General features: G+C 45.7%; 1 protein-coding gene across 1 annotated transcript; it reads right to left on the reverse strand.

Annotated features, from left to right (window-relative positions):
• Positions 1-11,560: 11,560 nt before the first annotated feature.
• Positions 11,561-24,914, reverse strand: LOC144504266 (uncharacterized). The gene is made up of 3 exons (XM_078229359.1): positions 24,756-24,914; positions 21,261-21,751; positions 11,561-15,782 (listed from the first exon to the last, which is right to left on the reverse strand). The coding sequence occupies exons 2-3, from the start codon at positions 21,743-21,745 to the stop codon at positions 15,623-15,625; spliced, it is 645 nt and encodes a 214-aa protein (XP_078085485.1). The 5' UTR covers positions 21,746-21,751; positions 24,756-24,914; the 3' UTR covers positions 11,561-15,622.
• Positions 24,915-25,305: the final 391 nt, after the last annotated feature.

Raw genomic sequence — 25,305 nt, forward strand, 5'->3', positions numbered from 1 at the left:
TCCAAGGGCTGAAATGGTTGCTACGAGAGGACACAGGTTTAAGGTGCTGGGGGGTAGGTACAGAGGAGATGTCAGGGGTAAGTTTTTCACTCAGAGGGTGGTGGGTGAGTGGAATCGGCTGACGTCGGTGGTGGTGGAGGCAATCTCGTTGGGGTCTTTTAAGAGACTTCTGGATGAGTACATGGGATTTAATGGGATTGAGGGCTATAGATAGGCCTAGAGGTAGGGATATGATCAGCGCAACTTGTGGGCCGAAGGGCCTGTTTGTGCTGTGGCTTTCTATGTTCTATGTTCTATGCCCCTCATTATTACATATAGACCTCTATAAGGTCACCCCTCAGCCTCCTACGCTCCAGAGAAAAAAGTCCCAGTTTATCCAGCCTCTCCTTATAACTCAATCCATCAAGTCCCAGTAGCATCCTAGTAAATCTTTTCTGCACTCTTTCTAGTTTAATAATATCCTTTCTATAATAGGGTGACCAGAATTGCACACAGTATTCCAAGTGTGGCCTTACCAATGTCTTGTACCAACAAGACGTCCCAACTCCTGTATTCAATGTTCTGACCGATGAAACCAAGAATGCCGAATGCCTTCTTCACCACTCTGTCCACCTGTGACTCCACTTTCAAGGAGCTATGAGCATGTACCCTGAGATCTCTTTGTTCTGTAACTCTCCCCTGCACTCTATCATTAACTGAGTAAGTCCTGCCCTGGTTCACTCTACCAAAATGCATTACCTCACATTTGTCTAAATTAAACTCCATCTGCCATTCATCAGCCCACTGGCCCAATTGATCAAGATCCCGCTGCAATTGGAGATAACCTTCCTCACTGTCCACCATGCCACCATGGTTCTGATACTTTTTACTAACTCGGTTTTGCTATCTGCTCAGAGGTGGTTTCTGTTTTGAGGATTCAGTGCGTGTTTTTCTGGGGCTGTGGAGTGAGTTGATTTTCCTGTTTTGCTGAAGTCCCCTGACAAAGCAGCTCTGGCTGGTGAGTGCAGAGAGTCAGCAAGAACCTGGGATGGGTTACGGGTTCCTGGAGATTTGTGGAAGAAATGGTCAATGTTCATTGGTGAACTGAGCTGCGTGTATAGAGCACAGCAAAACCCACCAACCGTATGGAGAGAGAGAGGGCTGAGGGCTGTCTATTTATTTGTGACTTCAGACCCACATCAATCTGGTTAGCTCCTAACTGCCCTCTGAAATGGCAAGCTGCTCAGCTCACCGGTAATTAGGGATGGGCAAAAAATGCTGACCTTCCAGGAAAGAATATATTCAAAAATTATGGGACTGAGCAACATAACATTTTCCGAGGAGGTGACTCAGGTGTGTCGATGAGGGACATGCAGTTGATGTAGTCTACATGGATTTCAGTAAGGCTTTGAACAAGGTCCCTAATGGGAGGCTGATGGAGAAGATAAGAGCTCAGGGGATCCCGGGCAATTTGGCAAACTGCCTCCAAAACTGGCTTAGTGGCAGGCAGCAGAGGGTGATGGTTAAAGGTTGTTTTTGTGACTGGAAGCCTGTGTCCAGTGATGTTCTGCAGGGATCGGTGTTGGATCCCTTATAGTGTACATTAATGATTTAATGTGAATTATAAGGGTATGATGGCACAGTGGTTGGCACTGCTGCCTCACAGCACCAGGGACCCGGGTTCAATTCCGGGCCTCAGGTCACTGTCTGTGTGGAGTTTGCACATTCTCCCCATGTCTGCGTGGGTTTCCTCTGGGTGCCCCGGTTTCCTCCCACAGTACAGAGATGTGTGGGTTAGGTTGATTGGCCATGCTAAATTAACCCTAGTGCCAGGGGGATTAGCAATGTAAATATGAGGGTTTACGGGAATAGGGCCTGGGTGAGATTGTGGTCGGTGCAGACTTGATGGGCCGAATGGCCTCCTTCTGCACTTTAGGGATTCTATGATTCTATGATCAGTAAGTTTGCAGATGACACAAAAATTGATGGTGTGGTAAATGGTGAGGAGGAACGCCTGAGATTGCAGGATGATAAAAGCTGGAATAAGGACACTTTGCCTGAATGCACGAAGCATTCGGAACAAGGTGAATGAGTTGATGGTGCAAATCAGCACAAGTGGGTACGATCTGGTGGCCATTACAGAAACGTGGCTGAAAGGTGACCAGGACTGGGAGATGAATATCCAGGGGTATCAGGCGTTTAGGAAGAATAGACAGGAAGGAAAAGGTGGTGGGGTCGCGCTATTAATAAGAGATAATATCAGGGTAGTACTGAGGGATGACATAGGCTCTGAGGAACAAAACGTGGAATCATTATGGGTAGAGATGAGGAATAGTAGAGGGAGAAAGACACTAGTAGGTGTGGTATATAGGCCCCCAAATAATAATGTTGAGGTAGGGAGGGCTATAAACAAGCAGATAAGGGATGCGTGTAAAAACGGAACGGCAATAATCATGGGGGACTTCAACATGCACATTGACTGGCAGACTCAAGTCGGTAAGGGTGGAATGGAGGAAGAGTTCTTAGAATGCTGTCGGGATAGTTTCCTTGAACAGCATGTTACGGAACCGACGAGGGAACGAGCTATTTTGGATCTGGTATTGTGTAACGAGGTAGGTAGAATTAAGGATCTTATTGTGAAGGACCCTCTTGGATCTAGTGACCACAATATGGTCGAATTTCTGATTCAGATGGAAGAGGAGAAAGTTTGGTCCCAAACCAGTGTCCTCTGTTTGAACAGAGGGAAATATGATAGGATGAGGGATGAATTGGCTAAGGTAGACCGGGAGAGCAGGCTGGCAGGTAGGATAGCTGAGGAACAGTGGAGGATTTTTAAGGAGATCCTTTTCAGTTCTCAGCAAAAATATATTCCAGCAAAAAACAAGGATTGTAAGAAAAGGGAGAACCAGCCGTGGATAACGAAGGAAATAAAGGAGAGTATTAAAATAAAAACAGCTGCGTACAGAGTGGCCAAAAATAGTGGAGAAACAAGTGATTGGGAAAAATTTAAGAAACAACAAAGAGAGACTAAGAAAGCGATAAAGAAAGGAAGGATAGACTATGAAGCTAGGCTAGCAATTAATATAAAAAATGATAGTAAAAGTTTCTATAAATATATAAAAAGGAATAGAGTGGCTAGAGTGAATGTTGGACCCTTGGAGGACGAGAGGGGGGAGTTAATAGTGGGAAATGAGGATATGGCTGAGTCTTTAAATAAGTTTTTTGTGTCGGTCTTCACGGTGGAGGACACAAATAGTTTGCCAAATATTAACGATAGAGGGTTGGCAGCAGGAGAAATACTTAATACAATTAATGTTACCAGAGAGGCAGTGCTGGGTAGACTAATGGGACTGAAGGTGGACAAGTCCCCGGGTCCGGATGGAATGCATCCCAGGGTATTGAAAGAAATGTCAGAGGTAATAGTGGATGCGTTAGTGATTATTTATCAAAACTCGTTGCATTCTGGGGTAGTGCCGGTTGATTGGAAAACGGCTAATGTTACGCCGCTGTTTAAAAAAGGAAGGAGACAAAAGGCGGGTAACTATAGGCCGGTCAGCTTAACGTCTGTAGTAGGGAAAATGCTGGAATCCATTATTAAAGAGGAGATAGCAGGGCATCTGGATAGAAATGGTTCGATCAATCAGACGCAGCATGGATTCATGAGGGGAAAGTCGTGCTTGACGAACATGTTGGATTTTTATGAAGATGTGACGAGGGCGGTTGATGGAGGAGAACCGGTGGATGCGGTGTTTTTGGATTTCCAAAAGGCGTTTGATAAGGTGCCCCATTAAAGGCTGCTGAAGAAGATTAGGGCACACGGAGTTGGGGGTAGTGTGTCAAAGTGGATTGGGGACTGGCTATCCGACAGGAAGCAAAGAGTCGGAATAAATGGGTGTTTTTCCGGTTGGAGGAAGGTAACTAGTGGCGTGCCGCAGGGATCGGTACTCGGGCCGCAACTGTTTACCATTTATATAGATGATCTGGAGGAGGGGACGGAGTGTAGGGTAACGAAGTTTGCAGACGACACAAAGATAAGTGGAAAAGTGAATCGTGTGGAGGACGGAGAAGATCTGCAGAGAGATTTGGACAGGCTGAGTGAGTGGGCGAGGATATGGCAAATGGAGTATAACGTTGATAAATGCGAGGTTATCCACTTTGGAGGAAATAATAACAAATGGGATTACTATCTCAATGGAAACAAATTAAAACATGCTACCGTGCAAAGGGACCTGGGGGTCCTTGTGCATGAGACGCAAAAGCCCAGTCTGCAGGTACAACAGGTGATCAAGAAGGCAAATGGGATGTTGGCCTATATTGCGAGGGGGATAGAATATAAAAGCAGGGATGTCTTGATGCACCTGTACAGGGCATTGGTGAGGCCGCAGCTGGAATACTGTGTGCAGTATTGGTCCCCTTATATGAGGAAGGATATATTGGCATTGGAGGGAGTGCAGAGAAGGTTCACCAGGTTGATACCGGAGATGAGGGGTTTGGATTATGAGGAGAGGCTGAGGAGATTGGGTTTGTACTCGTTGGAGTTCAGAAGGATGAGGGGGGATCTTATGGAGACTTATAAGATAATGCGGGGGCTGGATAGGGTGGAGGCGGAGAGATTCTTTCCACTTAGTAAGGAAGTTAAAACTAGAGGACACAGCCTCAAAATAAAGGGGGGTCGGTTTAAGACAGAGTTGAGGAGGAACTTCTTCTCCCAGAGGGTGGTGAATCTCTGGAATTCTCTGCCCACTGAGGTGGTGGAGGCTACCTCGCTGAATATGTTTAAAGCGCGGATGGATGGATTCCTGATCGGTAAGGGAATTAAGGGTTATGGGGATCAGGCGGGTAAGTGGTACTGATCCACGTCAGATCAGCCATGATCTTATTGAATGGCGGGGCAGGCTCGAGGGGCTGGATGGCCTACTCCTGCTCCTATTTCTTATGTTCTTATGTTCTTATATATGGTCAGATGGGCAAAACAGTCAGAAATGGAATTTAACTCTGAAAAGTGTGAGGTGATGCATTTTGGGAGGACTAACAAGGCAAGAGAATACATAGAACCATAGAACCATAGAACATTACAGCACAGAAAGAGGCCTTTTAGCCCTTCTTGGCTGTGCTGAACCATTTTTCTGCCGAGTCCCACTGACCTGCACCTGGACCATATCCCACCACACCCCTCTCATCCATGTACTTGTCCAAGTTTTTCCTAAATGTTAAAAGTTTACCACTTCATCTGGCAGCTCATTCAGCATTTACCACTTCATCTGGCAGCTCATTCCACACACCCACCACTCTCTGTGTGAAGAAGCCCCCCCTAATATTCCCTTTAAACTTTTCCCCGTTCACCCTTAACCCATGTCCTCTAGTTTTTTTCTCCCCTAGCCTCAGTGGAAAAAGCCTGCTTGCATTCACTCTATCTATACCCATCAAAATCTTATACACCTCTATCAAATCTCCCCTCAATCTTCTACGCTCCAGGGAATAAAGTCCTAACCTATTCAACCTTTCTCTGTAACTCAGTTTCTCAAGTTCCGGCAACATCCTTGCAAACCTTCTCTGCACTCTTTCAACCTTATTAATATCCTTCCTGTAATTGGGTGACCAAAACTGCACACAATACTCTAAATTCGGCTTCACCAATGTCTTATACAACCTCACCATAACATTCCAACTCTTATACTCAATACTTTGATTTATAAAGGCCAATGTACCAAAAGCACTTTTTACGACCCTATCTACCTGTGACGCCACTTTTAGGGAATTATGTATCTGTATTCCCAGATCCCTCTGTTCTCCTGCACTCTTCAGTGTCCTACCATTTACCTTGTATGTTCTACCATAATGAACAGTAGGATGTTAGGAAGTACAGAAGACCAGAAGGCCGTTGAGTTGCTTGTCCATAGATCCTTGAAGTCAGCAGGACAGGTGGATAAGGTGGTTATGAAGGCAAGTGAGATATTTGCCTTCCTTAGCCAAGACATAGAATATAAGAGCAGGGAGGTTATGACAGAGCTGTATAAAATGCTGCTTAGATCACAGCTCGAGTACTGTGTGCAGTTCTGTTCACTACACTATAGGAAGGACGTGATTGCACTGGAGAGGGTGCAGAGGAGATTCACCAGGATGCTACCTGGGCTGGAGCATTGAGGAGAGGCTGGTTAGACTGGGATTGTTTTCCTTGGAGCAGAGAAGGCCGAGGGGGGACCTGATCGAGGTGTACAAGATGAAGCGGGACATAAGTGCTACAGGTTCTGTTTATGTGACCTCACGATCCGTGATCTATCTGAGCTCCCACATCAGTAAAATGAGCCAGGAATTGTGATTTAGTTAAAGTCCGGTCCGGTCCGTGCTGAACCAAAAGGAAACTTGGACAATGACAGCAAGAGCTCCAGAGGCCGTGAAGCTTCACAAAGCCCTCTCTGCACCAACTGCACTGCCAGTGAGAAGGGGCCATTGAGGAAGTCATTGCTCTGGGCCCAGCTACAGAGGGTGGGCAGCAAGTCTCGTAAAGGTAAGAACCCAACTCTGTCCTCTGCTCACTGCAGCCTCACTCCTCACTACAGTTCAGTCTCCTGTAGTCAGTGTACAACAACATACACCCTTTTCCTCACACTCACCACGAGTACATCCCTCACTTTCCTCTAGCTTACATTTTACACACTGTACACTAGCTATTCGGCCATGGCAGGTACACCCTCTATACACCTCACTGCACCCTCGAACCCACTGCCAATGTCATGTACAGCCTGTGGTAAGAGGCTGCCATCGAAGGAGACCATGCCAGCCTGTGTATCGTGTGCACTTTTAAGAGAATGTACAAGGGCAGGGACAGAGTAAAATCCATGGCAACTGGCAGCACTGGACAACACGCTGCTGGAGGGATTGCTCGGAACTGATTTGCTTTGTCCCAGCTGACCTCTTTCTCACCCCACTCTCTCTGAATGACAAACTGCGGCAGCTTCCAGCAGCTAATGTACCTTTCCTTTTCACTAAAAGCTGATCCTTGTACTTAGACACACTGAGGAAGCACTTTGTAGATTGAAAAAGGGTCGGACGTGGGTGATTCTTAATTTTAAAATAGACGGAATTGAATTGCTTGAATTTGTTTTTTATTTTGGATTTAGGGGTTGTGTTTCTATTCATTGTGAAATGAGGACATGCCTATTGATACTGGATTGAAGAAAGACCAGTGGGAGACAGTGGTGAGAAATGTGGGAAATGCAACCTATAAGGTATCTCGATGAGACTTGTATATTTAAACATGAACTGTGTATTGTAAATCTTTAACTGTTTACAGATCATAGCTTTACTCCTTGCAGGCTGCTTCGAGAATGTTCTGTGGATCTATTGCCATGTGACTCTATGCATCATACTGTGGGCAGGGCTATTCTCTAGTCTCATGTTAACCCTTGCTCTGCCGTGCACCTTTACGTTACAAATACATTGTTAGGATACTAGATCAGGAACCAGATATTAACCTTATAGATATTAATATAATACCAGATATTAACAAAGTTAGACAGACGCCAATCATTTTCCATATTGGCATTAATGTGAGAATATAATGTCTCACTCCAGGCACGATTCTACTGACAAACCAGAAAGCTTTTATAAAAACAAACTTTATTTAACAACAAATAAGAAATGAATTAGCTTAAATTTTAGCAATTAAAGAATACTTAAACAAGACAAGATACAATTCTTAACTGCTAACCTCTCACTATGAGTTCCAATTCAAACAATATTTCTCTTATAAACTTAAACCCCCTCTTTAACATTAGTTAGCAAAACACAGCCATACTTGCCTGTTTCAGGTTAACAGTCCTGGAGCTTTCAGAACACCTCCAGAGAGAGAGAGAGAGAGACAGGGAGAGGCACCTGTTTCTTCTGGCAGTCCAAACAGCAACTGCTTGTACTTTGAAAATGAAACTGAAAAGAGTATTTCTTTCCTGCAATCTTAGCTCCTCCCATCAAACACCTGACTCCATCCCTGTCAATCAACCTATTGAAAACTCTACGCTGAAAGCCCCGGGGGAAACTTAAGTAAACACAAAGGCGCTAGCCCTGCTTAAGCAAACACTTCATGTACTTGCCCTGTTCTCCCAGCTATTAGTACCAAAGATTTCTGAGACAAATCGGCACCCTGAGAAACAGAGCTGAATTTTAAACATACCCTTTGCAAGAAACACGATATACATTTCTGAAAGATGCAGTATCATCACAGCATGCAGGCGCATAATACCACATCCCCCTTTCTTCTCAGGAGAACACTTTCCTCCCTTCCACCAGAGTATAACTATTTGCAACATGATCATTACTTGCTATCCCTTCTCACCCACCTCGAGTGTCTAACTTTATAAATTCAGATCATAGAAAGAATCATAGAAACCCTACAGTACAGAATGAGGCCATTCGGCCCATCGAGTCTGCACCGACCACAAACCCACCCAGGTCCTACCCCCATATCCCTACATATTTTACCTGCTAATCCCTCTAATCTACGCATCCCAGGACACTAAGGGGCAATTTTAGCACGGCCAATCAACCTAACCCACACATCTTTGGACTGTGGGAGGAAACCGGAGTACCCGGAGGAAACCCACATAGACACGAGGAGAATGTGCAAACTCCACACAGACAGTGACCCAAGCCGGGAATTGAACCCAGGTCCCTGGAGCTGTGAAGCAACAGTGCTAACCACTGTGCTACCGTGCCGCCCTAGACCAAGATTGTCTTGAGGCGTGACAGTTCTTCCACATCTCTCTCTCTGTCACATTGGGGGGCACAGTAGCAATAGAGTATTTCTGGTACTTGTTTATCTCCATTTGATTCACCTTTTCTGCTCCTTTGAGTTGTGCTACTTTTATGAGCAGCTTGTCAGACACTGTCAGTTTCTCCCATTCCTGCCAAGCAGAATATGCACTCTATTCCTGGAGTGGCCTCGAATGATCTTTTTCCCAGGCATCTGCCCTGTTTCTGCTGGGTGTATGCAGATGGATCTTACATTTTCCCCTTGCTTCACAATTTCAGCCGAACACTTGTTTGCCATTTTATTTCCAAGCAAGAATGTGAATCTTTTCATTCAACTCCGTGACTCTGAGCACGTCTGAAAGATCCAGTATTTTTCTTATTCCGGCACCTTGTGTTTCCTTTCTTCAGAGTGATGTTACATTTTGCTTCTTTTTGTAACTTTACAGAGGAATAAACTTTGACCTGAGGGATTGAGATAGTGTGTGGAGGTCTTTCAACAGGTTTTACTTTTCTCTACAAAGCTTATTTGCCTCATTTTGAGTTTTCCTGTAATTCAATAGAGTTCCGTGGAGTTCTTTCTGTCGTGCTTCCATTCTGCTGCTTAAGATGGTCTTCATTTCTTCATGTTGTTGAACATTTACTCATTTCTTTTGCATTTGGTCTTGAAGAACAATCAACTGCTCTTTCAGAGTTTATTTTCCTGTTGACCTCTTGCCAACTAACTCTGGCCTTCAGTGCATTGTTTTGTTGCTACTGATAATTCTGAAGTAATGTTCAAAATCCTTTTTAGCTCACGGGTTTCCATAGCTACAGATTGATTCTTCAAGGAGTCTTTCAGCATCGCAGCTTATTGCGTGCCTTTCCTAGCTGCTGCTTTGCCTGGCTGTATATCTTGTTGAGTTTCGCCAACTCCAGCTTTGATTTACCAGCTGTGGAATTGAGGTTCACTGCTTCCTCCTGACAACTTTGTGTCATCTCTGAAATGTGTTTGTTCAGATAGAAGAATCCACAGAAACCCTACAGTGCAGAAGGAGGCTATTTGGCCCATCGAGACTGCACCAACTCTTACCCAGGCTTACTGTACAACCCCATGTATTTACCCTTCTAATCCCCCTAACCTAGATATCTTGGAACATCAAGAGGCAATTTAGCATGGCCAATCCACCTAATCTGGACATCTTTGGACTATGGGAGGAAACTGGAGGAAAACCATGCAGGCACGGGGAGAATGTCCAAATTCCACACAGTTACCCAAGGCCAGAATTGAACCCAGGTCTCTGGCGCTGTGATGCAGCAGTGCTAACCACTGAAACAGTTTGGTTCATTGGAGACTTCAGTTTATCATGCGTTTTCAGACGTATATACTCAGCTTGAATCTTGTGTTTCAAATCTTCCAGTTCAGCTTAGATGTGAATATTTCCCAGTAGGACAGTGTCCTTTACTTCTTGCACATTTTGCATCTTTTGAGTTATAACAAATAGCTTTCCTTCATTCACAGCCGTCTTGCTCACTATGCACTGCCACCTCCTGTTACAGTTTGGGTGCCGTCTGAGCATTCTCAGAAAGCTCAATTTTGAAATCTTCTGGCTGTTTCTCAGCCATTTCTTTCTTCCACGATACACCAATCAGCTCGTGCATTTCATTGCACTGATATGGTGGGAACCATCTTGTAATTTACTTGAATATTGCTTCCCTCTCTCTGGGGTCGCTTTTCAGCAATCCTGTAACTCAGAAAGCCTTTCCTCTTCCTGCTGCTGAGGGGGTGGGAAATGCTGACCCCTCATGGTGAGCGTGGGGAACATTCAGCACCGAACCACAAATCTCGGTACTTGGCTGAGTACTGTACGGCTTCTCCAGAGTGATCCAGCTTTCAAAAGTCTTGACCAGGGATTCCAGTTGTTAGCTCAATGGCGTTCCTCAGGGAAGCTTAGCACTCACTGCAGATGTACAGATTGGACTCACCGGGGAAGGAGCCATGAATGTTAGTCCAGGTCTACAGAAGACACAGTGCTACAGCAGTGTAAAACAACTGGGACACATCACGAGTGTCACCTGATGCATTCTGGACAAATCCTATGGGGTCAAAGGGCCACAGTGATGTTGACAACCACAGGCTGCCTATGTCCTGGTGTAATGTCTCCACTCCCTCTTGTCCTCACTGCTCTGCTGCTCCCTCCTGTGTGTGTATGCTTGCTCCAGCACCACCATCCTCCCCCCCCCCCCCCCCCCCCTCCCACCCCCCCCTTGATCTCCAGCCCCTAAAACAACCTGGCCAGAGTGCTGAACTTGTCTGGAGTGACTGAGGACTTTAAATAATGCCCCACTGCTGCAGGATTCCCAGTGCTAATTGGTGCTCTGAAATGTATCAGGTGATGTTGGTGCAGAGAATATCACCGGCCAGACTGGGACTGATCTTCCGGCTGGTAATAAGCACATCCTTCCTCCTCACTGTGACAGAGCCTTACACACCCATTCAGCAACCGAACAACAGTGCCCCAACATCTAGGCTGAGACCCAGCAGTGAGGAGCTGAATGGGGAATGGGCAGAGTTCTTTCAGCTAGAGCAGGGGTCTCCAAACTACAGCTCGCGGGCCACATCCAGCTGGAAGTTTGGAGACCGCTGAGCTAGAGGAATGTACCAATTGAGGTTAAAAGAGAACATCTTTTAAGAGCCTTTTTAAAAATTCTCCAACAGGATTTTGGGACCAGATAATAAGCATCTCGGAATCTGGATTAGCTCTGAAAAGAGATATGGATAACTACTCAAAATGCAACTTGAATCTAATTCAGAGAACAGGCTTCAATAAGACACCATCAAAGTTTTTTTATGAAGCTTTATTGATTATTGTCATGAGTAGGTTTACATCAACACTGCATGAAGTTACTGTGAAAATCCCCTAGTCGCCACACTCCGGCACCTGTTCGGGTGCACTGAGGGAGAATTTAGCACGGCCAATGCACCTAACCAGCACGTCTTTCAGACTGTGGGAGGAAACTGGAGCACCCGGAGGAAACCCACGCAGACATGGGGAGAACGTGCAAACTCCGCACAGACAGTGAGCCAAGCTGGGAATCGAACCCGAGTTCCTGGTGCTGTGAGGCAGCAGTGCTGACCACTGTGCCACCCAGTCTGTTTTAGAAATGTAATACAGGAACAGGTGCAATGGAAATGAATGACCTCCTTCTGTTCTACAAATTTCCATCATCCCAATAATTTTATTATTAAGCTTCTCCACTGTGAAAACAAATAATATGATTCCGAAACATAACATTAACTTGGTTTTGGAATTGCATTAAATGAGTTGTGCAGCACAACTCCACTTCGAACTCCATGTGTAACTACAGTAAGTAGATTCAATTTAATATAATTGTTTGATAATAGCTTCAAGGATTAGAGTATGTTATTAGTCATATTAATCTTCAGTTTACATAATAAAATGAAAGGTAGCAATTGCACACGCCATAATCATGGGTAACATTAATGTAAGATACATGCTGTCTATGATGGGGAGCAATTTGAATTCAGCTGACCATGGGCTGCCTTTGGTGCAAAATCTGGATTATTTCCTTTTTGATTTGATTTGATTTATTATTGTCACATGTATTAACATAGAGTGAAAAGTATTGTTTCTTGCGCGCTATACAGACAAAGCATACCATTCATCGAGAAAGAAATGAGAGAGTGCAGAATGTAGTGTTACAGTCATAGCTAGGGTGTAGAGAAAGATCAACTGAATGCAAGGTAGGACCATTCAAAAGTCTGACAGCAGCAGGGAAGAAGCTGTTCTTGAGTCAAAGAACAAAGAACAAAGAACAAAGAAAATTACAGCACAGGAACAGGCCCTTCGGCCCTCCAAGCCTGCACCGAACATGCTGCTCGACTGAACTAAAACCCCCTACACTTCCGGGGACCATATCCCTCTATTCCCATCCCATTCATGTACTTGTCAAGACGCCCCTTAAAAGTTACTACCATATCCGCTTCCACTACCTCACCCGGCAACGGGTTCCAGGCACCCACTACTCTCTGTGTAAAAAATCTGCCTTGTACATCTCCTTTAAACCTTGCCCCTCACACCTTAAACCTATGCCCCTAGTAATTGACTCTTCCACCCTGGGAAAAAGCTTCTGACTATCCACTCTGTCCATGCCTCTCATAATCTTGTAGACTTCTATCAGGTCGCCCCTCAACCTCCGTCGTTCCGGTGAGAACAAACAAAGTTTCTCCAACCTCTCCTCATAGCTAATGCCCTCCAAACCAGGCAACATCCTGATAAATCTTTTCTGTACCCTCTCCAAAGCCTCCGCATCCTTCTGGTAGTGTGGCGACCAGAACTGAACACTATATTTCAAGTGTGGCCTAACTAAGGTTCTATAAAGCTGCAACATGGCTTGCCAATTTTTAAACTCAATACCCCAGCCGATGAAAGCAAGCATGCCGTATGCCTTCTTGACTACCTTCTCCACCTGCATTGCCACTTTCAGTGACCTGTGTACCTGTACACCCAGATCCCTTTGCCTATCAATACTCTTAAGGGTTCTGCCATTTACTGTATATTTCCTATCTGTATTAGACCTTCCAAAATGCATTACCTCACATTTGTCTGGATTAAACTCCATCTGCCATCTCTCTGCCCAAGTCTCCAACCGATCAATATCCTGCTGTATCCTCTGATGGTCCTCATCGCTATCCACAAATCCACCAACCTTTGTGTGGTCCGCAAACTTACTAATCAATCCAGTTACATTTTCCTCCAAATCATTTATATATATTACAAACAGCAAAGGTCCCAGCACTGATCCCTGAGGAACACCACTTGTCACAGCCCTCCATTCAGAAACGCACCCATCCGCTGCTACCCGCTGTCAGTTGGTACGTGACCTCAGAATTTTGTACCTTTTTCGCGATGGAAGAAGGTGGAAGAGAGAACGTCTGGGGTGTGTGGGTTCCTTAATTATGCTGGTTGCTTTTCTGAGGCAGTGGAAAATGTAGACAGAGTCAATGGGATGGGAGGCTGGTTTGCCTGATGTATTGGGCTACATTCACGACCTTTTGTAGTTTCTTGCAGTCTTGGGTAGAGCAGGAGCCATACCAAGCTGTGATTTTTATTTATAGAATCCCTACAGTGCAGAAGGAGGCCATTCGGCCCATCAAGTCTGCACCGACCACAATCCCACCCAGGTCCTATCCTCGTAACCCCACATATTTACCCGGCTAATGCCCCTGACACTAAGGGCCAATTTAACATGGCCATTTAACATGGCCAATCACCCTAACCCACACATCTTTGGAGTGTGGGAGGAAACCGGAGCACCCGGAGGAAACCCACGCAGACACGGGGAGAACGTGCAAACTGCACACAGACAGTGACCCAAGCTTGTGATCCTAATATCAATATCAAAATATTTGTCCTTCTCTCAATGTCCCTCATGGTTGTAATGACCTCATTGAGGCCCATAAGGTGGGCCTCTTGGAGTACGAGCTCCCTTATTGAGCAGGCAACCATTACCTCAATCAGGGAGCTCATACTCCAAGAGGCCCACTACATGGGCCTCGATGAGGTCATCATACCAGGATCTTTACATATTCCTTTCTGCATCTCTTACAGTCTGTTTTGTCATCCTTTGCTCTTTGTAACTTTTTTCAATAAGGGTGTATCTGTGCTAGTTTTTGTGATTTTGTACGATTCTTCTTTTAATCTTATGTTGCCTCTGACCTCTTTAGTCATCCATGGCTGTTTTTTTTAAAAAGCAGAGCTTTCTTTCACTTTTTAGGCATAAAAACTATTTCGGGATCACATTACATTCTTTTCTGATCACTTCCCACTGATCCTCTGCCGCTTCCCCATGAAGAGACTTGTCCAGTTTCCTGTGGACATTCTCTGTCTCAACACATTGAAGTCAGCCTGACCTAAATCTAGAATTTTTGCTTTTAATGTTCCTCTCTCTCAAAGATTGCATTGAACTTGACAAAATAATGATCACTGCTGGCTAAATGTTCATGCACTGTTGACTAAATCTGTCTCATTGCTAGATCTGATTATTGGTTTTGTGACATATTGGTGCGGAAAACTATTACAAACATAGAGAAGAAATTTGCTGCCTTTCTGACATGTATGGCACAGTCTGTATGAAAACTGCAATGTATTTCTTCCTATATTGCTCTGCTCTTGCATGTTTCTGAGTTTGGTGGGTGTATCGATTTGGGTTGTGGATGCTTTATACACGTTTTAACATGTGCAGAAACTATAGTCCAACTCCCCTCAATGTAGGGCTCACTCACTGTTGATGGGGTCGTATTGAAAAGATGTCAAAGAATTTGATGTACAAAGTTAGTGACACAACTCTACTGGAGAAGCTGAGGACAGGGCTGAGAGGGCAAATGATCAGCCAGTCTTTCATAGGCTGGCAAAATTCAGTGCCGGCAAATTTAACAGATAAACACCTCCCAGAATTCAGCATTCATCATCTGGTAACAAAATCATTGATCGCAATCTTATAACTTTGATCGTAGGCAGATATTTACAGCATTGAAGAATGGGCAGTTTTTTGTATCGTTGACATTGTATAGAAACTTAGCGCAGTATATGACATCTTTGAGAATCCTAACATGGTTACAGGCAGCAGGTCAGTGCCATCCAGTCACAGCTAAGGTGAGACTGTGAATTGATCTGAACCCAGATCCCCAGGGAAAGGCGAGGAAAAGGTTGTCATGTTTCACCACACTCCACACAAAATGGAGGCTGTTGAGTTGGGCTCACTCTGTGACATGTCCTGGAAATATTGGAGCTCCATTCAGGATTCTCTGGGAGTAGAAACCATGACCTCCTCAAGTCTCAATCTTTAGCTGATTAATGGGGAAGGAGCTTTCCATCAACAGGACTCCAGCCTGCTCTCAGTTTGCCTTCTGGTAGAGGGTAGACTCCATTTTGCGTGACATTCCCAAGTGCTGGTTCAGTTCTGTAGAGAGAGTATCCGACATCTGCTCGACCTGACTGGCAAGATGATCAATAGCCTGAAGCATTGCTTCCATTTTGCAAACCTTCTCCTTGAACCTGCCAAAGGAGAGGACAATGTTGATATATGGTCAATGACAAAGCAATGCTTCACAAATCTCCGTGTCCTCTACTGAAATAGGCCAGCAAAAGAAAACGTTACTATTATCCAGACCCAATAATGTATAGGGGCCTTTGGTCTGTATCTAACCCCGCGCTGTACCTGGTCGGGGAATGTTTAATGGGGACAGTATAGAGAGAGTTTTATTCTGTATCTAACACTGTGTTGTACCTATCCTGGGAGTGTTTGATGGGAGTCATGATGTGGAGATGCCGGCGTTGGACTGGGGTAAACACAGTAAGAAGTCTCACAACAGGTTAAAGTCCAACAGATTTATTTGGTAGCAAAAGCCACTAGCTTTTGGAGCGCTGCTCCTTCGTCAGGTAAGTGGGAGTTCTGTTCACAACCAGGGCATATAAAGACACAAACTCAATTTACAAAATAATGGTTGGAATGCGAGTCTTTACAGATAATCAAGTCTTAAAGGTACAGATAATGTGAGTGGAGAGAGGGTTAAGCACAGGTTAAAGAGATGTGTATTGTCTCCAGCCAGGACAGTTTGTGAGATTTTGCAAGCCCAGGCAAGTCGTGGGGGTTACAGATAATGTGACATGAACCCAAGAGGCCGGCCTCTGATCTTCGGGTAAGCGTTCTCCAAGGCGGCCTTCACGACACACAACAGCGCAGAGTCGCTGAGCAGAAACTGATAGCCAAGTTCCGCGCACATGAGGACGGCCTAAACCGGGATCTTGGGTTCATGTCACACTATCGGTATATATGGAGCTATGTTCCTCTTGCACTATGTTTGAGGTGAGGGACTCCGTCAGTGTCCCTGCTGATTACACCTGTGGGAAGTGCACCCATCTGCAGCTCCTCCAAAACCGTGTTAGGGAACTGGAGCTGGAGTTGGATGAACTTAGGATCATTAGGGACGCAGAGGTGGCCATAGACAGAAGCTTTAGGAATACAGTTACTCCGAGGAATGAAAACAGATGGGTGATGGTGAGAGGGGCTGGGAGGAAGCAGTCAGTGCAGGTATCCCCTGTGGTCATTCCCCTTAGCAACAAGTATTCCGCTTTGGATACGGTTGAGGGGGACGACATACCAGTGGTGAGCCGCAGTGAGAGGATCTCCAGCACTGTGTCCGTCTCTGTGGCTCGGGAGGGTAAGGGGCAGAGCGGGAGGGCAATAGTTATTGGGGACTCGTTAGTTAGAGGGATAGATAGGAGGTTCTGTGGCAGCAAAAGAGACTCACGGATGGTATGTTGCCTACCGGATGCCAAGGTCCGTGACATCACAGACTGTGTTTTCCGGATTCTTAAGCGGGAGGGGAAACAGTCACAAGTCATGGTACACATTGGTACCAACAACGTAGGTAAGAGAAGGGATGGGGATTTAAAACAGGAATTTCGGGAGCTGGGCTGGAAGCTGAGAGCCAAGACAAAACATGTGGTCATCTCTGGTACGTTGCCGGTGCCAGGTGATAGCGAGTTGAGGAACAGAGAGAGAGTGCAGTTAAACATGTGGTTGCAGGGATGGTGTAGGAGGGAGGGTTTCAGATACGTAGATAATTGGAACGCATTCTGGGGAAGGTGGGACCTGTACAAACAGGACGGGGTGCACATGAACCAGAGGGGCACCAATATCCTAGGAGGGAAATTTGATACGGCTCTTCAGGGGGGTTTAAACTAATTTGTCAGGGGAGTGGGAAAAAGAGTTGTAGTCCAGAAGTCAGTGTTGAGGGTGGTGAGGTATTGGGGAAGGTATCAGGGTCAAGGGTGGGTACCGGTAGACAGGAAGGTGGGTTGAAGTGTGTCTACTTCAATGCAAGGAGCATCCAGAACAAGGTAGATGAACTTGGGGCGTGGATTGGTACTTGGGACTATGATGTTGTGGCCATTACGAAGACGTGGGTAGAACAAGGACAGGAATGGTTGTTGGACGTTCTGGGGTATAGATGTTTCAGTAAGTGTAGGGAAGCTGGTAAAAGAGGTGGAGGAGTGGCATTGTTAATCAAGGATAGTTTAACGGCTGCGGAAAGGCACTTCGAGGGGAATCTGCACACTGAGGTAATATGGGCTGAAGTTAGAAACAGGAAAGGAGCGGTCACGTTGTTAGGAGTTTACTATAGGCCCCCAAATAGTAATAGAGATGTGGAGGAAGAAATTGCTAAGCAGATTATGGATATGTGTGGGGGTCACAGGGTAGTTGGCATGAGGGACTTTAACTTTCCAAATATTGATTGGAACCTTTGTAGGTCAAATAGTTTGGATGGGGCAGTTTTTGTGCAGTGTGTGCAGGAGGGTTTCCTGACACAATATGTGGATAGGCCGACAAGAGGTGAGGCCACATTGGATTTGGTACTGGGAAATGAACCGGGCCAAGTGTTAGATTTGGTTGTGGGAGAGCACTTTGGAGATAGTGACCATAATTCGGTGTCTTTTGTTATTGCAATGGAGAGGGATAGGGCCGTACGGCAGGGCAAGGTTTACAATTGGGGGAGAGGTAATTATGATGCGATTAGGCAAGAATTAGGGGGCATAAGTTGGGAACAGAAACTGTCAGGGAAAGGCACTAATGAAAAGTGGAACTTTTTCAAGGAACAAATACTGGGTGTCCTTGATAGGTATGTCCCTGTCAGGCAGGGAAGAAATGGCCGAGTGAGGGAACCATGGTTCACGAAATAGGTGGAATGTCTTGTGAAAAGGAAGAGGGAAGCTTATGTAGGGATGAGGAAACAAGGTTCAGATGGCTTGATTGAGGGTTACAAGTTAGCAAGGAACGAGCTGAAAAAGGGGCTTAGGAGAGCTAGGAGGGGACATGAGAAGTCCTTGGCAGGTTGGATCAAGGAAAACCCCAAGGCTTTTTACTCTTATGTGAGGAATAAAAGAATGACCAGGGTGAGGTTAGGGCCGGTCTAGGACAGTAGTGGGAACTCGTGTATGGAGTCAGTAGAGATAGGCGAGGTGATGAATCAATACTTTTCTTCAGTGTTCACCAAGGAGAGGGGCCATGTTTTTGAGGAAGAGAAGGTGTTACAGGCTAATAGGCTGGAGAAAATAGATGTTCGGAGGGAGGATGTCCTGGCAGTTTTGAATAAACTGAAGGTCGATAAGTCCCCTGGGCCTGATGAAATATATCCTAGGATTCTTTGGGAGGCAAGGGATGAGATTGCAGAACCTTTGGCTTTGATCTTTGAGTCCTCACTGTCCACGGGGATGGTGCCAGAGGACTGGAGAATGGCGAATGTTGTTCCTCTGTTTAAGAAAGGGAATAGAAATGACCCTGGTAATTATAGACCGGTTAGTCTTACTTCGGTGGTTTGTAAATTGATGGAAAAGGTCCTTAGGGACGGGATTTACGACCATTTAGAAAGATGCGGATTAATCCGGGATAGTCAACACGGATTCGTGAAGGGCAAGTCGTGCCTCACAAATTTGATAGAATTTTGGAGGAGGTAACTAAGTGTGTTGATGAAGGTAGGGCAGTCGATGTCATACACATGGATTTTAGTAAGGCGTTTGATAAGGTCCCCCATGGTCGGCTTATGATGAAAGTGAGGAGGTGTGGGATAGAGGGAAAGTTGGCCCATTGGATAGGTAACTGGCTATGTGATCGAAGACAGAGGGTGGTGGTGGATGGAAAATTTTCGGATTGGAGGCAGGTTGCTAGCGGAGTGCCACAGGGATCAGTGCTTGGTCTTCTGCTCTTTGTGATTTTTATTAATGACTTAGAGGAGGGGGCTGAAGGGTGGATCAGTAAATTTGCTGATGACACCAAGATTGGTGGAGTAGTGGATGAGGTGGAGGGCTGCTGTAGGCTGCAAAGAGACATTGATAGGATGCAAAGCTGGGCTGAAAAATGGCAAATGGAGTTTAACCCTGATAAATGTGACGTGATTCATTTTGGTAGGACTAATTTAAATGTGGATTACAGGGTCAAAGGTAGGGTTCTGAAGACTGTGGAGGAACAGAGAGATCTTGGGGTCCATATCCACAGATCTCTAAAGGTTGCCACTCAAGTGGATAGAGCTGTGAAGAAGGCCTATAGTGTGTTAACTTTTATTAACAGGGGGTTGGAGTTTAAGAGCCGTGGGGTTATGCTGCAACTGTACAGGACCTTGGTGAGACCGCATTTGGAATATTGCGTGCAGTTCTGGTCACCTCACTATAAGAAGGATGTGGAAGCGCTGGAAAGAGTGCAGAGGAGATTTACCAGAATGCTGCCTGGTTTGGAGGGTAGGTCTTATGAGGAAAGGTTGAGGGAGCTAGGGCTGTTCTCTCTGGAGCGGAGAAGGCTAAGGGGAGACTTAATAGAGGTTTATAAAATGATGAAGGGGATAGATAGAGTGAACGTTCAAAGACTATTTCCTCGGGTGGATGGAGCTATTACAAGGGGGCATAACTATAGAGTTCATGGTGGGAGATACAGGAAGGATATCCGAGGTAGGTTCTTTACGCAGAGAGTGGTTGGGGTGTGGAATGGACTGCCTGCAGTGATAGTGGAGTCAGACACTTTAGGAACATTTAAGCGGTTATTGGATAGGCACATGGAGCACACCAGGATGATAGGGAGTGGGATAGCTTGATCTTGGTTTCAGATAAAGCTCGGCACAACATCGTGGGCCGAAGGGCCTGTTCTGTGCTGTACTGTTCTATGGTGCAGCACGTAATAAAAATGGCAAATGGGATGTTGGCATTTATTGCAAAAGGACTGGAGTATAAAAGTAGAGAAGTGTTATTGCAAATGTGTCAGGTGTCGTTGAGACCACATCTCGATTATTGTGTCCAGTTTTGGTCTCCTTATTTGAGGAAGGATGTGGTGGCATTGGAAGCAGTTCAGAGGAGATTCACCAGATTGATTCCGGGGATGAAAGGGTTGACGCATGAGGAGAAATTAAACAGTTTGGGTTTGTACTCACTGGGGTTTAGAAGGATGAGAGGGGATTTGATCGAGGTACATAAAATTCTAAAAGGGATTGATAAAGTAAATGTAGACCAGATGTTTCCTCTTGTGGGGCAGTCTGGAACAAGAGGTCACAGGTATTGGTTGAGAGGCGGTAGATTTAAAACTGAAATGAGGAGGAACTACCTCTCGCAGAGGGGGGTGAATTTGTGGAACTTGCTGCCCATAGGGCGGTGGAGTCTGAATCATTGAATGGTTTCAAGAAGGAGATGGATACATTTCTGAATCAAAAAAAGGGAAAGTGGGATATGGGAACAGGTGGGGAGGTGGATTTGAGACCAGGAGGAGATCAGCCATGATCTGATTGAATAACAAAGCAGGCCTGAAGGGCTGAATTAGCCGACTTCTGCTCCTAATTCCCATGTTCCTTTGTTCTTAATCCCACCACAAAGCACAGGTTTGTGTTCCTTTCCATTCTCCTTTGTGCCACTATTCAGTGTTAATGAGCAAAGCTTTCCTGAGTCTTATTCCTGCCTGTGTATAGATTGACCATTAAAGGGTTCAGGACTTACTTTGTCACATGGTGATCTGAGGTCGGAGCAGAGTCAAGTGTCTGGAAGATTTCTGTCATGATGTTATTAGATTGTTCATTGCGTTGCTTTATATCCAGGACTGTCTCTGAGATCAGTGACTGGTAGCTCACTTTCCCAATCTCTGCAATGACTGCAGATGCCAAACTTTCCAAAACGGAACTGCTGCCATTCATTAGACTCTTCACTGGCCCGAGGTCATCTTCAGCAGCAGCAGCGGTTCCTTCCTGTTCACTGGGAGCGGCCAGTGCACCGGTCAGTACTGTGATCGTACACACATTGGAAAATTCCTCACCATCCATCACTCCCAATCCAGCTACACCATCAGACATCAGACTGGCATTCAAAATCGAGGAGAGTGAATCCGGGGGATCAAACTGGGATATATAATCTTCCTCACTCACTGTCCTGGTGTCATGGAGAAGATAGGCTCCCAGGAAACAATGCCAGACCCACAGGAAGCTCATGGTGACCTGAGGAAAAGGTCAGATAGAATTTCTGTACATTACTCATTGTCAGTCATGCCTCAGCCAATCCTTATCTATGCCTTTGATTTCTCCAGTGCTGACAGTTCCAGACCTATCGCTCCCCTCCCACCCACTGTAACCATCATTGCTCCCTCTGACTCGCTGTGTACTCTACAGGAGTTGACACTGAGATACACAGGAGACACAGGCAATATTTGCAGAGAAGTTTTAATTTTTAAATTTAAATTCTTTTCAGCTACAAAGGTCGTCTTAAATAACACCTGACAAACACAGAAACACAGACAATGAGATACACACAGAGCCACCGTCGATCAGGTACTCACAGAAACAGGGACAGTCAGATACACACACAGTGACATGCACAGTCTGATATACACACACAGTGACACGCACAGTCAGATATACACACACAGTGACACGCACAGTCAGATATACACACACAGTGAGACGCAAAGTCTGATATACACACACAGTGATACGCACAGTCAGATATACACACACAGTGAGACGCAAAGTCTGATATACACACACAGTGACATGCACAGTCTGATATACACACACAGTGACACGCACAGTCTGATGTACACACACAGTGACACGCACAGTCTGATGTACACACACAGTGACATGCACAGTCTGATATACACACACAGTGACACGCACAGTCAGATACACACAAAGTGACACGCTCAGTTTGATATACACACACAGTGACACACACAGTCTAATATACACACACAGTGACACGCACAGTCTGATATACACACACAGTGACACACACAGTCTAGTATACACACACAGTGACACGCTCAGTCTGATATGCACACACAGTGACATGCACAGTCTAATATACACACACAGTGACACGCACAGTCTGATATACACACAGTGACACACACAGTCTAATATACACACACAGTGACACGCTCAGTCTGATATACACACACAGTGACACACACAGTCTAGTATACACACACAGTGACACGCACAGTCTGATATACACACACAGTGACACGCACAGTCAGATACACACACAGTGAAAAGCTCAGTCTGATATACACACACAGTGACACGCACAGTCTAATATACACACACAGTGACATGCACAGTCTGATATACACACACAGTGACACACACAGTCTAATATACACACAGTGACACTCAGTCAGATACACACACAGTGACACGCACAGTCTAATATACACACACAGTAACATGCACAGTCTAATATACACACACAGTAACACGCACAGTCTAATATACACACACGGTAACACGCACAGTCAGATACACATGCAGTCTGATACTCACAGTGACACGCACAGCCAGAAACACGCAGCAACAGGCACAGTCAGATACACACACAGTGACATGCACAGAGTGACATGCACCAGTAAGATACACACGCAGTGACATACACAGTCAGATATACAAGCAGTGACACGCACAATCAGATACACAGATACAATCAGATCCTTGAAAGTGACGTCACAGGTGGAGAAGGTGGTGAAGAAGGCATATGGCATGCTTGCCTTTATAGGACGGGGCATAGAGTATAAAAGTTGGGGTCTGATGTTGCAGATGTATAGAACGTTGGTTCGGCCGCATCTGGAATACTGCGTCCAGTTCTGGTCGCCACACTACCAGAAGGACATGGAGGCTTTGGAGAGAGTTCAGAGGAGGTTTACCAGGATGTTACCTGGTATGGAGGGGCTTAGTTATGAGGAGAGATTGGGTAAACTGGGGTTGTTCTCCCTGGAAAGACGGAGGATGAGGGGAGACTTAATAGAGGTGTATAAAATTATGAAAGGCATAGATAGGATGAACGGTGGGAAGCTTTTCCCCAGGTCGGTGGTGATGTTCACGAGGGGTCATAGGTTCAAGGTGAAGGGGGGGAGGTTTAACACAGATATCAGAAGGACATATTTTACACAGAGGGTGGTGGGGGCCTGGAATGCGCTGCCAGGCAAGGTGGTGGAGGCGGACACACTGGGAACGTTTAAGACTTATCTAGACAGCCATATGAACGGAGTGGGAATGGAGGGATACAAAAGAATGGTCTAGTTTGGACCAGGGAGCGGCGCGGGCTTGGAGGGCCGAAGGGCCTGTTCCTGTGCTGGATTGTTCTTTGTTCTTTGTTCACACACAGTCAGATACACACAGTGACAACACAGTCGGAGACACGGGCAGTCAGACAGACTCAGAAATGCACACACTCAGATGTAAACAGTCAAGGGCACACACACATTGGGAGCACACACAAACACAGTCAGTTGGACACACACAAAAATACACCAAGAATGCACGCTGGTGGTGACACAGACAGTCAGATACACACAGAAACACAGACAGTCGGACAGACACAGAAACACAGACAGTCAGATGCACACAGAAACACAGACAGTCAGATACACACAGAAACACAGACATTCGGACAGACATAGAAACACAGACAGTCAGATACACACAGAAACACAGACAGTCAGATACACACAGAAACACAGACAGTCAGATACACACAGAAACACAGACATTCGGACAGACATAGAAACACAGACAGTCAGATACACACAGTAACACAGACAGTCGGATACACACAGAAACACAGACAGTCAGATACACACAGAAACACAGACAGTCGGACAGGCACAGAAACACAGACAGTCAGATACACACAGAAACACAGACAGTCAGATACACACAGAAACACAGACAGTCAGATACACACAGAAACGCAGACATTCGGACAGACATAGAAACACAGACAGTCAGATACACACAGAAACACAGACAGTCAGGTACACACAGTAACACAGACAGTCGGGTACACACAGAAACACAGACAGTCAGATACACATAGAAACACAGACAGTCAGATACACACAGAAACACAGACAGTCAGATACACACAGAAACACAGACAGTCAGATACACACACACACGCACACACACACACACACACACAGTAGTGTATGAACATCAATGTTACCTTAAAGCAGTGCTGCTGTGAGATGAATCGATTGTGTTCTCTGAGATAGCTGCAGTTTCTGACTCACTCGCTTCTTGGGCAGTGAAGCACTGACTGTTTCCAGATCCCCTTTATTCAGTCTGATTGAGGCAGAGGTACTGGAATGTTGTTGTTGCTGCTCCTGCAGCCTCCGTATTTGGTGTTGAGATGTTCTGGGCTCCTGTTTTGTTCTTTATTTTTGATTGGCTGCTGGATGACTCAATCTCCGACACATCTGTAATACGTTAATGAATCGCAGATGCAAGCTTCACCCTGGACAGGGCGTGGAATGAACACTGGCCTCAATCGTCATTCTTAAAGGGACAGCAAAAACTGGGGGCAGTGAGTGCTCAGAGATCCACTCTGGGGGCAGTGAGTGCTCAGAGATCCACTCTGGGGGCAGTGAGTGCTCAGAGATCCACTCTGGGGGCAGTGAGTGCTCAGAGATCCACTCTGGGGGCAGTGAGTGCTCAGAGATCCACTCTGGGGGCAGTGAGTGCTCAGAGATCCACTCTGGGGGCAGTGAGTGCTC

This window comes from Mustelus asterias, chromosome 15 (assembly GCF_964213995.1).
Source record: "Mustelus asterias chromosome 15, sMusAst1.hap1.1, whole genome shotgun sequence".
NCBI lineage: Eukaryota > Metazoa > Chordata > Chondrichthyes > Carcharhiniformes > Triakidae > Mustelus > Mustelus asterias.